Raw genomic sequence first — 15,293 nt, 5'->3', positions numbered from 1 at the left:
ACTGCTGTAATTTTTCAAATTTCAGATTAATCTGGTGGCTGGTGTTCTTACCATCTTTTGTGGACAGAAGTCTTTGGAAAGAAATTTGGACAAGTGCTATAGCCCTGCAAAGCTCACAGATAACAAAAGTGAAAAATACAAAAACACCCAAACAAAAAAGTTTACATTTAGGGACTTTGTGAGACTTGTGTGGAGGCTTACTTAGTATCATAATATTTAGCATGCCATAAATAGTATGTAATATTTTATGTAGGAAACATAGAATAATTGTTTCTATTCTATTACATTTTGTTGTTCTTATTGTACAGTACACTAAAATGTTCCTATGTACCTTTTTATTTTAGGTGTTTGGCAATATATTGCATATAGAGCTTATTAAACATATATTGCAGGTTATGATTAACAACTGCATTATTCTAAGTAATATAGTGGCAATTTTTGTATCATTGTTAATGGCCCGGTAGAATATATTTTGGGTTTTTTTGCCTCTGGTGATACGATTTGTTTGATGCAACAACTTACAGACAACTGGCACACTTGTTGGTGTTCCACCGCAGACAGCCGGTGATACGTCAATATCATCAAGGGCAATGTCACCCCCAACGCCATTCGTGGTCGTGCCCTCGAAAATAATCTGTCACATTCATAGAATAAAGATGACATTCTCACTATAGCATATATTCAGATGGTGCAAAGTTTGTATGCTTTCCATATCAAAGACAACAAGCTGTAAAGGATCATGAGACACCTGTAAAACAGACCACTACACTGTGAGAAAAGGGTACATTTATACACTCAGAAAATTTTCATACCAGGCTTCATAAAGACAGCAAGATCGAACATCTCACTGTGGTATATCAAAATTGCAAAAACAGACTCATTGAATGCTGTTTCCATTTCATGTGTTTAATGACATAAAAGTATACTCCTACATCATAGATAAAAACATTTGCAGACACTTCACACTACAAAATGATTGAAGACGTAGTGAACACCATATGAAGGTTGTGATCAAAGCCCATTGATGGCTTTCACACATATCTGCTCTCTGTGCAAAAGTAGTGGTTTATGTATTCGTGTTCTGGCGAAACTACTCTTAAAACATACCCAAACACTAAGAGACCAAGATCATGCAACTTTCTAGGTGATAGTACTGCAAAAACTCGCATGACTTCATGATTTTAACAAAGTTCACAAGGTTTTAATTCATCCAATGTATACTAAAATGACACTATTTGATCCAAAAGACACAATCATTTCAATAATTATTATAGGCTTTTCTAAAATGAACCAAAAAGACACACTACAATTTGTAAGTGCATCTTTTCCATCTTAAACTACTACATGTAGGTATTGTAAAAGTGGAAATTTTCATATGAGTAATTTCTTGTGCTTAGTCAGGAAAAATGAATTCGGTAGAATCAAAGTGACAAACTGTTATTACATATCACAAGCAAAAATATTTGTGTGCTTGTGCAAAATTTCCACACCGCAAGAAATTTCCCCTTTCACAGTATATCTTCAAGATAGATGATACAGTGTGTGCTATGCTTCCTTACCTGAAACTCCTCCCCACTACTGACATCCACCTCTCCCTTCAACCAGACGTCACCCTGGGCACCAACCTTCTGCCATAGCAGGGTAGTACCTCCGGCCTCGTCCAGCAAGTGGACATTCAGCTGACCAATGGCTGGCATTGGACAAGGATGGATGGTTGCCAATAAGTGAAATGCCAAATGATAGACTTTCATCATCATTTTCTTGAAATATTGAATAGTTTAAATTTACTGTGTACTAGTGTTTAGTGTATACTCCTGTGTGTGCAGTGCAGCATGACACACATGAGAGCCAACATTCAACAATTTATTTCATATTAATCTATTACAGAATGTGCAGTTATTTTGTCATTATTAGTAACAGATTTTTTTTCTTTTTTGAACAGCAAATCTTTCAGAGGTACTTTATGACTCTCTTTTTTGTGCACTTACAAGATAAAAATATATGTTTATGTAGGAGAGTCCAAAACTACAATTGTACAATTTTTGCAACTGAAAAAACAAAACATTTCAAACATAAAAAGTTAATCGTTTTTTTGCAGACACACCTACGTTTTTGCATTCTATTTTCACAATGAATGTAACCTAAAGTTATATTTTTCATCGCGGTGATCAACAAACTATAATGTACACCGATATGTTCAATACAAAATCTTGTTTGATGAAATAGATTGAAATCTTAATTATAAAAAAAAAAAAAAAAAAAAAAAAAAAAACTTGTTGGCTGCTCTGAACTACACTCAATGAGATACAATGTGTAACTACACAAATATAAACTCATAATCAAACTATCACACAGCTTAAATGCTACAGTGGCATCACAACTGTAGATACTGGAAAAGTTTAAACTGACCACTCACCTCCACCCAACATGTGATACCAGAAGTAGACACATGACCCAGAGGATGCTGGCAGATGCTCACTGACCAACCAACCTGTCTGACCGGCCACGACCCCTGACCCCAGGTCAGATGCCTCAAAGTATACATACATTCCTGGAGTGGGGGTGGGGGGGGGGGGGGGGGTAAACAAATCAATTGGGGTGAACGATCAATGTCAGGGGCGGCTCCAGGAATTCCGTAAAGAGGGGTGCAAATGGTATTTCTGGTCCTACTTCCTGGTTTCATTTCAATTTTTTCTTTTTATTTCGTTTGTTTTAACCAAAAAATAAAGAGGGTACACACGCCTGGTGCATCCCCCTCTTAATCCACCACTGAATGTGCATGTAATGAATCAAATACATGAATAGTAATGCAATAGTTCAAATTATTCACATATACATGTGTACATACTTAAGCATGTATGCCATGTGTACATACTTAAGCATGTATGCCCATGATTCTTATCAAGACTGTCATTCATAAATACTGAATAATCAGTGTGTACATGTATCTATTAAAAGTTGATGAAGGGAAATGCAATTCATACACTGTGCACGCAGAGTAAAGATTGCACGCGGATGTATCATTGCGCGTCATCACATATAGAGACATATCATGCGCTCAAGGTATATCAGAGAGGTATATCCTCACCCAGAGCTGTGCCATAGGTGTGGTCCACAGTGGGACCTGTGTAGTCTGTTGGTGTGTCACCGTTGTTCCTCAACCAGTCCCTGTCGTCCCGGGTGCGTTCATTGGTCCAGCTGCACAGGTCGGTCTCAAAGTCGCAGAATCCTGGTCATTTGACAAGAGATTTAGAGGAAGAATAGTAAAATTTCATCATCGCTGTTTACTTGAACAAGAAGGAAAAATATCAATGCATAGAAATCTCGTTATAACTAAGTGGATGAATGCTGCTGCAGTATCTCAATATATGATTCAGTTTAGTTTGTGTTAACATGAACTACCATGACAGAAATGACATCTCGTACTAACATTTCATACCAGCTCCTAAATAGACTGCTGCTAAGTAACTTAACCCTTCGTGTGCTTTGAGTGACGACTGCCACAAAAAACTCCGCAACACTGTACGTGTGTTTATTGTTTCATGATCCAAAAGATCTAGTTGGTCTCCCTCACATTCTTTTGCCCGTAACACTTTTGTTAAACCATGAAAAAGGTTATGAAATGTCGTACAACCTGTACCTTCTGTGTAACTATGATCGTATATATGGACTCAGTCATCATGTACGATTTTTTTTTTTCTATTAGCAATCTTTTGCCATGTGTATTTGATATAAATAGGAAAATGCAGCTTCATACAACTGTCACAAAGCTGCAAAGGTTAAGAAATAACAACAACAATGACAACAGCAACACCAACAACTAGCTAGGTAAAAATAAAACAGTGAAATTAAAAATCCAAACCCTATGAAGAGAATTCTACATATTAATAAGAAGTCTTCAAACAAAATATATTGCCTACCTGCCCTGGGGCACGAACCATCAGATATCTTAACATCATCAATAGCAATGTCACCAACAGGGTTTGAGCCAAGGGCGCCCTCTATCACCACCTGGTAGGGATGGCTGGCGAGCGTGGTGGCTCGACCAAAGTGCCAGGAATTCTCATCATGGCCTACAGATGTGAGCAGAGGAGTGTGATGTACAGTGAAGCTGATTCCAGCTACAAAATTCAAATGTCATGTGTTTTTCTTAGAATCATAATTTCATATCTATTTTAATAAAGGTGATGCAAAATAGAGTTATACATGTACATTGTATATACCAGGTCCATCTCAATATATCATGTCTCGTGACTCACAGTAACCTCCTCAGGAACAATAGTCCAAAGCCCTATTGACTTTCTATATGAATATGTTGCACATAGAACTTATGAAATTTATCTGTTGCCTCCAAGACTCTGAATTTTCAAACAAACTTCAAGGGCCTGTGCAGTGCACATGCATGTTGACTTGTATTGGCATACTTGTACATACATGTATTATAAAACACTGATCATCACACATGCAGCCAAATAGCATATCTATCCTGTTTTCTTCAGACTTGGATACAGCCACCAACAAAAAAAAAAATTAAAAAAATAAATAAAAATGCAAACCAATACTGTGTCAATGACATAATTTGTCAATCACTGCAGCTGCAATACTAATAATGATTGTAAAAAAAAAAGAATATTTTCTTAGAGCAAAAAGGCAATTGGGTTTGCTTGTAAACTGATTTATAGGAAAATGGGACATACATGGAACGTAAAAAGAGAAATAGACCACAAACTATGGCTCACCATTCTGTGTCCAGACCAAGGTGTAGGTTTGGGTGACGACATCGTAGACGTAAACATTGAGGGAACCGACATTGACTCCCAGAATGTGATACCAGAAACCCAGACACTGACTAGTGACCGGCTGGAACAGGGGACTGACCAGACGGGCTACCTCATTCGGGACACGTGGGGGCGCTGTGCTCACATAGGCAAACATTCCTTTGCCGAGGAAACAGAGAATAACACAAGGCATACAATGATGTGAGAAAAGTTATTTGAATGATTAATGCTGAGTAGTTGATCCTTATTTCTCCAGACCCACCAGTGAGGCAAATGTAGCGGGTACAGTGAAGACCTCCTGAAGCACACTTACACATGATATAATCTATTCCAATATTACTGTTGGGACAACAGAGAACCGCACTTCCAAACTGACGCTAGATGTTAGGAGATACAACTATACACATATTACTAATCATCTCACATCTACCAATTCAACACCTTACATCTGTGATGACTTTTTTTAACGCATTAACTTTTGACTACAGTATCCTGTATAACCCATTCAATTATGTTGCCAGCTATAAAATGTCTGCTAATGTAGATTTTAGTGGGAATAGTTTCATTACTTAACTTGTTTCTGGACTTAACACAGATACATTGTAACTATGATTATATGGAGTGAACAGTGTATGCAGTGACTCTGTGAGCAGTTCCTATACTCTTGGTAATCATACAGCTTGATGATGCCTCCAGCGACACTTCTTGGCAGAGGTATAAAAACTGCTTACACCATTTCCATAGCCCAAAATATAAGGTTATGGCATAAAAACTGCTTACACCATTTCCATAGCCCAAAATATAAGGTTATGGCATAAAAACTGCTTACACCATTTCCATAGCCCAAAATATAAGGTTATGGCATAAAAACTGCTTACACCATTTCCATAGCCCAAAATATAAGGTTATGGCATAAAAACTGCTTACACCATTTCCATAGCCCAAAATATAAGGTTATGGCATAAAAACTGCTTACACCATTTCCATAGCCCAAAATATAAGGTTATGGCATAAAAACTGCTTACACCATTTCCATAGCCCAAAATATAAGGTTATGGCATAAAAACTGCTTACACCATTTCCATAGCCCAAAATATAAGGTTATGGCATAAAAACTGCTTACACCATTTCCATAGCCCAAAATATAAGGTTATGGCATAAAAACTGCTTACACCATTTCCATAGCCCAAAATATAAGGTTATGGCATAAAAACTGCTTACACCATTTCCATAGCCCAAAATATAAGGTTATGGCATATCTCAAACATGGCTAATTCATCTGCATCAGAGTAAACTCTCCTTGGTGATGAGACATTCAAATTATGCAAAATGTTTCAATCAAGAAAAGACAAACAACCAATCAATAACAAGACAGTAATCAAGAAGTATAGCATAGTACGATAAATACCTGTTGCTGTGCCTGTTGTGTGATCAAACCCAGGTCCTGTACCATTAGCTGCAGATCCACCACTACCGATGGACCAATCAAAATCATCGTCTGTTCCTTGGCTCCAGGCACAAAGACCGCCGACCTCAAAGTCACACTCCTCTGTGAATAGTCAAAGGTCAACGTCAAAAGAAGCCTAAGCACTAAGCATAGAAATAGTGTACATCAGTATGACAAAAGTTTTAAGATATGTCCTGACCTACATGTGCACACTGACTTAATGTTATCATTTTCCTTCTCAGCAATATACCAACAAAAACGAAGAAATTACGATAAAAATTTCTACAGTCATTAAAAACTTTTATATCCATGCACAAATGGAACCATTAGTTTGCAATCATACAGGTGCATGCAACATGTTAATCTAAAATGATGAATCTAGAGGAAAGAGAGGCAGTGTCTTCCTGAGATATGAGTGTGACTACAAATGAACAATATTACATCAGCAGCACTGATTTTGTGGTGTCTACCACTTATTAAATTCATGCATGGCAAAAGTTACATGAATAAATCAATTATTCTCAGATCACAGGTCATTTGAGGCAAATGAAAAGAGGTCTGTCTCTTTTACCCAATTCTTCACAACATTGTGTTAGATTGACCACTTGTCTGCCAGGTTTGTACAGTGTAATGTACATGTACCTTGCTCTCTGGAACGAACGAAGTTGGGTCTTTGACTTGCGTGGGGTTTTATTCTCCCACACAAAGACACAACCTGAAATTCATATCCCAGCAGTAGAGGCAGAGAACATCAACATTGAACTCTCAACAGATGAAAAAATGTCATAGGGACACAAGTGGGCCATAAGCCTGTATCACTGTGGCTCAAACTAGGGACCAACTCTACAGATTGTAGTACAGATTAGAGAACTACCATTCTTGTAAAAAGCACAGCAGTATTCTGAGGACAGAAAAAGGCTTAGGGGTATTTTTGGTGGAAAACAGCATTTTTATCTTTCTTGTATAAATAGACATGTCTGGTAATACCATTTGGGAAAATGCAGCATTTTCCATGAAGCATTTTCCATGAAACCTGCAGTACATTTGGCAAAGCAAACAAAACAAAACAAAACTGCACAATGCACAGTTGGCATCTCTGTACAGTGGATTGATGCAGCTCCCTATATTTCTACCACTGATACATGATACAACGACCTGAAAGATCGAAAGTTAGTTTTTCTCACTCTGAGGGGGGCAAACTCCAGGATAGATGATGATGTCATCAAGGGCGGTGTCGCCAGAGAAGCCTGGACCCCGAAATGCCTCAAAGATCACCTGTAAGTTGACCAGAAATGCATGGCTTGTAAATTTGGATGCATCACAAGAATTTACTTCTAATCCTTGGAATGGTGTCATAACCAATCCTACCTTTATTATCTTTTCTTTCCCCGTTTTACATTTTTTGAGAATCCCACAATTTTAGAGCATTTTACATTTGTCGTAAGTCATTATCAAACACACTACACTTCACAGCAGCAGACAGAGACGCATTAAAATATTGTATACTATACAAGTAATTATATCAGTCTATTTCTTTTGAGTATTCTTGTTTATATCTTAAAGTAAAAATTGGTGATTTTTTCAAGGTTTTCATTTGCACAAGTGGAGAAATAACTGAAATTGAAATAAAGCTGACATTGTTGCACTCACAGGCTTAAGTCCAAATTAACCCGTTGAGGACGAGTCCCAAGTACATTGTATACTCAAGCAAGTGTCTATGGGAAATGCGTGTTGTAGCAAAATCAGCCAGTTCTCAACGGGTGAAGGGACAATATCTACAAAAGACTTGATTAAGACTACTTACAGACCAACTTGAGAGTGAAGTGATCGTCCTCTGTCCCAGCAGCCACTCATTTCCCTGTGACTGTGTGCGCGTCCACACCAGTGTCTCCATACTCCCCTGCTGCAGGATGACATTGAACCGGTCCACATGTGGACCGTACATGTGGTAGTAGAAGGTCAGGCACACTCCACTCTCTGGCGGGGGTGGTTGGGGATGGGACTCCAGCCGGGCTTTTTGGCCTGCTGTTACTCCTGAAGTCTCAATGTACACGTAGTATCCTGTGCAGGAGTAGTGGAAGATATTTTTTTAAACACACTGCACGCATGCCCAATATTGTGTGTGTGTGTGTGTGTGTGTGTAATTTCTACAACTGTTGAAAAGACTTGGACTGGGACTTGATAAATCTCATCTTTCATCTTGAGATGGTTATTGTTCTTGAATGTTCGAGTATTTCAAATAAACAAATATACATAAAAATATATGTACACTGTCTACAACAGGCACAATAGATATTCATAATACATTTACACATTCAAGAGATGATTGTTTTCTTTATTTGCTGCAATGCATAGAGCAGGCAAAATTTGCAACAAGTTTATCTTTATAGCAACAGACTTCTTGAAAACTGGTGGATATTCAGGAGAGAAGATGCAGTACACTGAATGTCAAAATAAAGAGAACTAAATGATGCTGCTTGCTCTTATCACGGGACCAGGCTCTGCAGACGCCACATACCTGATCCTGTGGTGTGGTCATAGCGGGGTCCAGTCTGGGCCGAGGCCGTAGATCCCTGGATCCTAGTCCAGTCAAAGTCATCCTCGGGGGAGGAAGGCTGGATGTAGCCACAGGTGTCCTGCTCAAAGGTACAGTTCAGGTCGGCTGCGAGGGTCAAGTTGGCATCACAGTCTAAGAAGCTGATGCCATCCAGGGCGATGGTATAGCTGAATGGTTCCAGGGCATTGAGGTACACATGATCAAAACTCACCTGGATAACAGACATATGAATGGAGAATGATTTGAAAGTTTGTCCACAGGAAGGTACATTGTACAAATGTACATGGTATAATAGTCAAATCCTCATTCCAATAAATAATTACCCTGTTGAAGATGAGCTGATTTTGTTATAACATGCATCTCCTACACACACCTGACTGATTATACTCATGATTCAATGGGTTGATCAGAATCTCCAAGATTACACTCCCCTGGCGAAAGGTTGTCATACACAAAAAAATTGTATGGTAGACCTCTCAAGTTCAGACCATGGTTGAGCAGCTTTTAAAATGTCCCCCACAATATCTGTTTTTGTCTGTCATACTCAACAATAAAAACAGCAATGATGATAAGGACAGAGTAATAAAAATAATAACTTGAATAAAAAAAACAAAAAGACAAATGAAATTACTGAAATTGATGTTGGTAATGACAATAATCATAATCATAATCACAAAATTATAGGAATAACAACACTAAGCCTGGCAACAAAAGGAATGTGTATGACCCCTTACCTCAAACCTCCCATCACGAGCACCAACGTATGCAGCTCCAAGCTGCCAGACTCCCGGAGACTCCGTACCCCGGGCCAGGAAGAGTTGTTCCCCATCCACCAGGTAGGCCCGTAGCTCCAGCAGATCCGTGGAGTTACTCATGAAGTAGTAGAACTGGATCTGGCATCTGGACCCTGATGGTCCTACCTCCGGCGTGGTGTAGGAGTTATAGCCAAAGATGTTCTGCAGGTAGTATCCTGGATCTAAGAGAGAAAGATGAAGATGCTAACCCTGTGAAAACAATGCTTTTCATGTTTTAACTTATCTACCATTTGATTTTTTAACAAAGTAATGTTTTAAAACCACATGGACACTGAATTATTTATCACACAATATCTTTTCGGACAAGTGTCAATATGAAGGGGGATACAGACATGACACATCTCACAGATTACACACAATTGTAGCTGACAACAGTCTTTGAAATCACTTAGCAATACGTAGATGCACTGCGATATGTTAGAACTACGGATCTTTCCATTTCAATGTTGGCACTACAATGACAAAAGTTTGACTTAAAACACTAGACAAATGTGGCCCAATGTTGTATGCATACATTCAAGGTCCTGTTTACCTTTGGGAGCAGTGATTTAAAAAATGTTCAAGATATCACATTTGATGCATATGTGTAGGTCTGTTGTATCACAAAACATCCTACCATATAAAAGTTTTGCAATATATGACTAAAATATAAGGAGATATCAGCATTTTTCTCATCAAACCGTAACTGTAGACAGTTTAGTCTGGAAACATCTTTATTGTAAGTACATTGTATTGTTCACATTTTGTGTACTTACAACAATACTTAACATCGATTATACGGATTTAAATTTTTACAGTGGTTGCTTCTTTCCCTAACTCACATTTTAGAACTATTTTAAAGCACTAATGCTGGGTTTTTGTTTCTTTTACAAATGGTAAATTATGCCTTTCATCCATTGAAGACGAGTCCTGAGCATACTCGGGCAAGTGTCTATGGGAAATATGTGTTGTAGCAAAATCAGCACGTCCTCAAAGGGTGAAGATATGCGCGCGCACACACACACACACACATACACACACTTTGCATACACCATACATTTCGTAAGCATTGTATTTTACAAATCACAACTTGAAAGACAAGCTAACAAATGGCTGAATTCACAACTGAGAATCACATGTAACAGAAATGGACATCATCCATTTAAAGAGAAAAGTCGGCAATATCTCATGCAGTATACAATGCCTGTCTGCTGTTGGAAAAAAAAAGAAGATATTTTCATAAGTTCTTCATTCTGCAAATATAAGTGGACTCCTAAAGTTCATGAAAATAAAACACCCTGAAATATATGACATATATAGCTAGTTTGTGTTCCGAATTTGTGAAAATTGGAAGGAACTGAAGGCCAAGGTAATAGAGAGATGGGTGAAGATTAAATTTGTCTTAAAAAGATTTAGTCTCACCGGAGGGGTTGCCATAGCGATCCGTGGGGAGTGCATCAGAGTCTGACCCTGCCAGAGTCCTCTGCCAGCCAAAGTTGTTTCCACCACAGAATCCATCGTCAAATTCACAGGCTCCTTTAGTAGTACATTACACAGAGATGGAAGGTTAGGGTAATGAATCTGATCTATATTATATTTAACATCATGTACCACACCCTTTCACAAAAACAAAACCATAAAAGCACATACACACACACACACATCATAATCTTTGAACTTGGTTTGATATACTAGCATTCTTGTCAAGTGCAGCTACAGTTGTAGAAACCATATCATCACCCAAGAGTCTAGAAAGAAGCTATAATATGCTGTATGTACAACATGACAATATGCACAAGGTTTTATAAAAACAGCCACAAATAAATAATCATGCTAATTTTCTTATACACAGGCACTGGTATAGTTGGAAGTACATTGTAAAGCACCTCTACAACTGAGCAAATAGTACCTCAAAATAAATAAGATACTTACAGATTAAAGAGAAAAAGGAATACAATTCATTACACACAGAAAAAAATTTACAACTAATTTTCCAGACTTGTTTAAACTACATTCTTAACGGCGCAAGTGTTTGTATGCCTTTCATTGTACATCTAATAAGTGAGAATAATGGTGTACAACCTGAATTCTCGAAGGAGTTTGGGAAACTATACACTACAACTAGATATATCGCTATGGCGACTGATATGTCTCCGCAATAATTCATGGTTCTCCTAATAGGTCTATAGTACAATGTCTTGACAATGTGTGATGACAGTTTCACACAATTGGCAAAATATTAAAATGACCGGTTTGACACATTTAATGTGCTGAATGTTCACTTTCCTAGAACTAGGTTCAACTGGATGAATGATTAAAATGTCAGAGTGCAGGTATTTGGGGAACTGATGATTTTTACTTGACTTTTGGCCCTTTTATAAGTTTAAATGCATTTAGTTTCAAGGTATTGAGAAAAAATATAATTTCAGTATCAAATGGGAAAATAGCATTATCTAAACCTGGCCTTTGACCTTTGACCTCACAGTTCCAAAGAGAATCACTGTTAGGTTGAACATGCATAAATATGTAAGTTTCATGATGATACCTGAGTTACTTTTGAGACATGGAGGAAAAAGTGCAATTCAGCACTTTCACTTGACCTTTGACCTTTTGACCTTTGGGCAAGAAACTTCCCACAGAATATATATTGGGTAATACATGTATACATCAAGTTAAAAAAAAAAACCTTTAGGCATTGCATAAATATAAGGAAAGTAGTGATATTTTGAGGAGTTGACCTTGACCTTTGACCCCCTGACCTTTGACCCATGACCCCCAACTTCCCTAGATAATCACTGCCCATCGGTACAAGCATATATACTAAGTTCCATGAAGATACCTTGAACCATTTGCGAGATATGGAGAAAAACATGAAGTGTCAATTTTTTTTCACAAAATAACCTGTGACCTTTGACCTTTGACCCTGTGACCCTAAAATCCACACAAAGTATTATCCCCCAAGGATATACCCTCATACCAAGTTTGATGTAAAACCACCACACGGTTCTTGAGATATCGACAAAAACAAAACGGGACGGACGGACGGACGGACGTACGGACGTACGGACGTACGGACGGACGGACGGACGGACGGACGGACGACCCGAAAACATAATGCCTCCGGCCACTTCGTTGGCGGAGGCATAAAAAGTTATATATTTCAGTATAAAGAAGAACAGATCTGCTCATTTTATTTTCTTTGGTTGCATGTTGGGCATTAAGTTTGTATGATGCTTAATCCATCTTAGATTTAACCATGAATGCTTACCACACAGTGCCTCGTCAGCTCCGTTGGGACACTGCTCGATGAAGTCACACACCCGGGCTGCAGCGATGCAGGTGCCCTCCCCGCAGCTGAAGTCCCCTGGGTAGGGGCAGAGCGGTCTGGTGGTGGGGAGGGGTGGAGTGGAGCCGGGGGGCAGGGAGGTCAAGGAGGACAGTGGACAGTTGAAGAAGCTGATGTCATCAATAGCAATGGTTCCACTCTCACCGTCCACTACTGCCTCCAGGACAATCTGCGGGCACACAAGTTTTGCATCAGTCATTTAATTACACAGTTAAATACAAATGGATGTTAAGAAAAAAATAACTCATATTGGTTTTCCTAACTATGATGCATAGAGTTAGTAGGATCTGGCAGTGTGGATAACAAACATCTACACATATAATAAAGGGTCATGTCATCTTGGGAAAACTAAAGAAAAGGTAACCAGGTTTGAACATGGCCAATTTTGTTCCAGACTCCCTGTATCTACACGTAGGTACTCCCAAGTACTGTACAAGTCCTTCACAGCTACACATGTGACTCTAGTCGATGCACAATGTCACCTTCTCATGATGGAGCTGGAACGTCAACATGGTCTTTACATGACCGCAAGGGTAAGTATTAGGATTGCTTGTAATGTACTATATATAAGCAATCTCCCATACATACATTCATCACAATGACATACATGTATCTCTCATTTCAAGAAACTCTACAAGCAAAATTTTCAGCTGTGAATACAGAATAAGTTTAAATCTATGATCTACATTGCAAGCAAAGATGACCTTTCAAAACAACTTGAAAAGCAATTTAAGGTGCCATTGCAGTACCTGGAAGTCAGAAGTGACAATTGGTGACTCTGATATGTAAATGTAGCTGTTGGTGACGTAATTCCTGATAGACCTGATCAAATCTAGTGGACCGCCCTCTGTTGTCCTGGTGTAGACATTGAAGGTCCCAACTTGAGGTCCGTAGGAGATAAAGAAGAACCGCATCTAGAATGGAATGAAATAAGACACATGAAATCAACACTGTAGCAAATGCACATGGAAATGGTAATCATGAGTAAAATATCTACCAAGAGAAAAGAGTGGGTCTGAGCTTGAATTTTGACATTTTGCCTTAGAGCAAGAAGGTGCCTGGTGCAACAGACTTATTTGAATTGTTTCAAAATGAAGAATGCAAAAAAAGAAAAAGAAAAAGAAAAGAGCACTAGGGTGAATCTCTTCAATAATAATAATAATAATAAAAAATCCAAACATGCCATACTGCTGTGTTACTAGCTTATGAATGCACTTTTAATTGTTCACTTAGTTTGTAATTGCTTTTTTGAACAAGAAATTCTAAGACATTGTCATTATTTTTTTCTTACACAAGCAAACAACTTCTTCTTAACATCTGCATATTTTTGGATATTTCCTCACATTACCTATCAATTCTTCCCTTTCAAATGATATGGTGCATACACCTGCACATCCTAGTACAAGCAGATATAACAATCATGGTATTTTACAGTGTTACAATGAAAATGATGAGATAAACTCAAACTCACTGTGCAAATAGTGATAAGGCCAGTGGCTTCAAAGATTGGCGACACAACCCTGGCAACGTCACCTGACCTCTGACCCTGGGAGTCAGCCAATAGGAAGAATCCACCCCTGTTGTTACGGGTGTGGTCCCGAGTGGGTGCATAGGCGTGGTCCCCCACGAGGGCGGATGATGTCCTCATCCAGTCAAAGTCACCAGGAAGGGCAGAGTAGGTACACAGGTCCGTTTCAAAGTCACAGCGGGCAGTGTAGTCTGACGTACCTGGTCAGTCCATAAATGAGGGCAAGAATTGATAAATGAAACTTGGAAAGACAATGGAGCTTAAATCAGAGTGATGATAACTTCGCTAAAAAAACCCCCCAAAACAAGGCAGATATACGAGGTCATACAATGTTTTCCTTTTCTACACCTTGACAATATCTTACAGCTTATGTTTCTTCATAGAAAATATGAATCAAACATTTTCCTTTAATTGTGTTGGAGTCCGTATATTTTTTTTCAGAGAAATTATGAGTAAAACATTTTCATTTAATTGAGTTGGAGCCAGACATTAAGAAAACAGATGAAACAAACCAATGATGGAATATCAAATCATCAGTTGTCATGGCAACCCAATGACATTCGTCCACTCACTGCACTGCATCTCGTCCGAGAAGTCCCCACAGTCATCAGCAAAGTCGCAGACGTACTCGATGCTGACGCAGGCGCGGTTTGAGCAGCGGAACTCTCCAATGTCACATGATGGCTGGGGACTGGGTAGACCACAGCTGTAGAAGTTGATATCATCCACGGCATTGATCCCGGGATTGTTGAGGTCGGGCAAACTCAGGAAGTTGAACTTTTGTAGAAAGGGAAGCAAAAAACATCACCAACAAAGTAGTACTAGTGACAGTACCTACATAAA

General features: G+C 38.7%; 1 protein-coding gene across 1 annotated transcript in view; it reads right to left on the bottom strand.

Moving 5' to 3' along the window:
- LOC139718796 (MAM and LDL-receptor class A domain-containing protein 1-like) overlaps positions 1-15,293 on the bottom strand; it is a 146,700-nt gene that overhangs the window by 76,701 nt on the left and 54,706 nt on the right. The window contains exons 52-67 of the mRNA XM_071630260.1: positions 15,023-15,227; positions 14,394-14,650; positions 13,672-13,836; positions 12,845-13,091; positions 10,999-11,112; positions 9,517-9,758; positions 8,744-8,993; positions 8,030-8,286; positions 7,410-7,500; positions 6,187-6,327; positions 4,740-4,937; positions 3,921-4,073; positions 3,089-3,229; positions 2,417-2,551; positions 1,560-1,690; positions 523-634 (exon numbers count right to left, since the gene is read on the bottom strand). Coding sequence (XP_071486361.1) covers positions 523-634; positions 1,560-1,690; positions 2,417-2,551; positions 3,089-3,229; positions 3,921-4,073; positions 4,740-4,937; positions 6,187-6,327; positions 7,410-7,500; positions 8,030-8,286; positions 8,744-8,993; positions 9,517-9,758; positions 10,999-11,112; positions 12,845-13,091; positions 13,672-13,836; positions 14,394-14,650; positions 15,023-15,227 — 2,839 coding nt within the window. The remainder of the gene's footprint in view (positions 1-522; positions 635-1,559; positions 1,691-2,416; positions 2,552-3,088; positions 3,230-3,920; positions 4,074-4,739; positions 4,938-6,186; positions 6,328-7,409; positions 7,501-8,029; positions 8,287-8,743; positions 8,994-9,516; positions 9,759-10,998; positions 11,113-12,844; positions 13,092-13,671; positions 13,837-14,393; positions 14,651-15,022; positions 15,228-15,293) is intronic.

Source organism: Diadema antillarum, unplaced genomic scaffold (genome assembly GCF_040938485.1).
Source record: "Diadema antillarum isolate AM-2024a unplaced genomic scaffold, OU_Dant_1.0 scf00000099, whole genome shotgun sequence".
Lineage (NCBI taxonomy): Eukaryota > Metazoa > Echinodermata > Echinoidea > Diadematoida > Diadematidae > Diadema > Diadema antillarum.
This window is presented reverse-complemented; position numbering and strand designations above follow the sequence as displayed.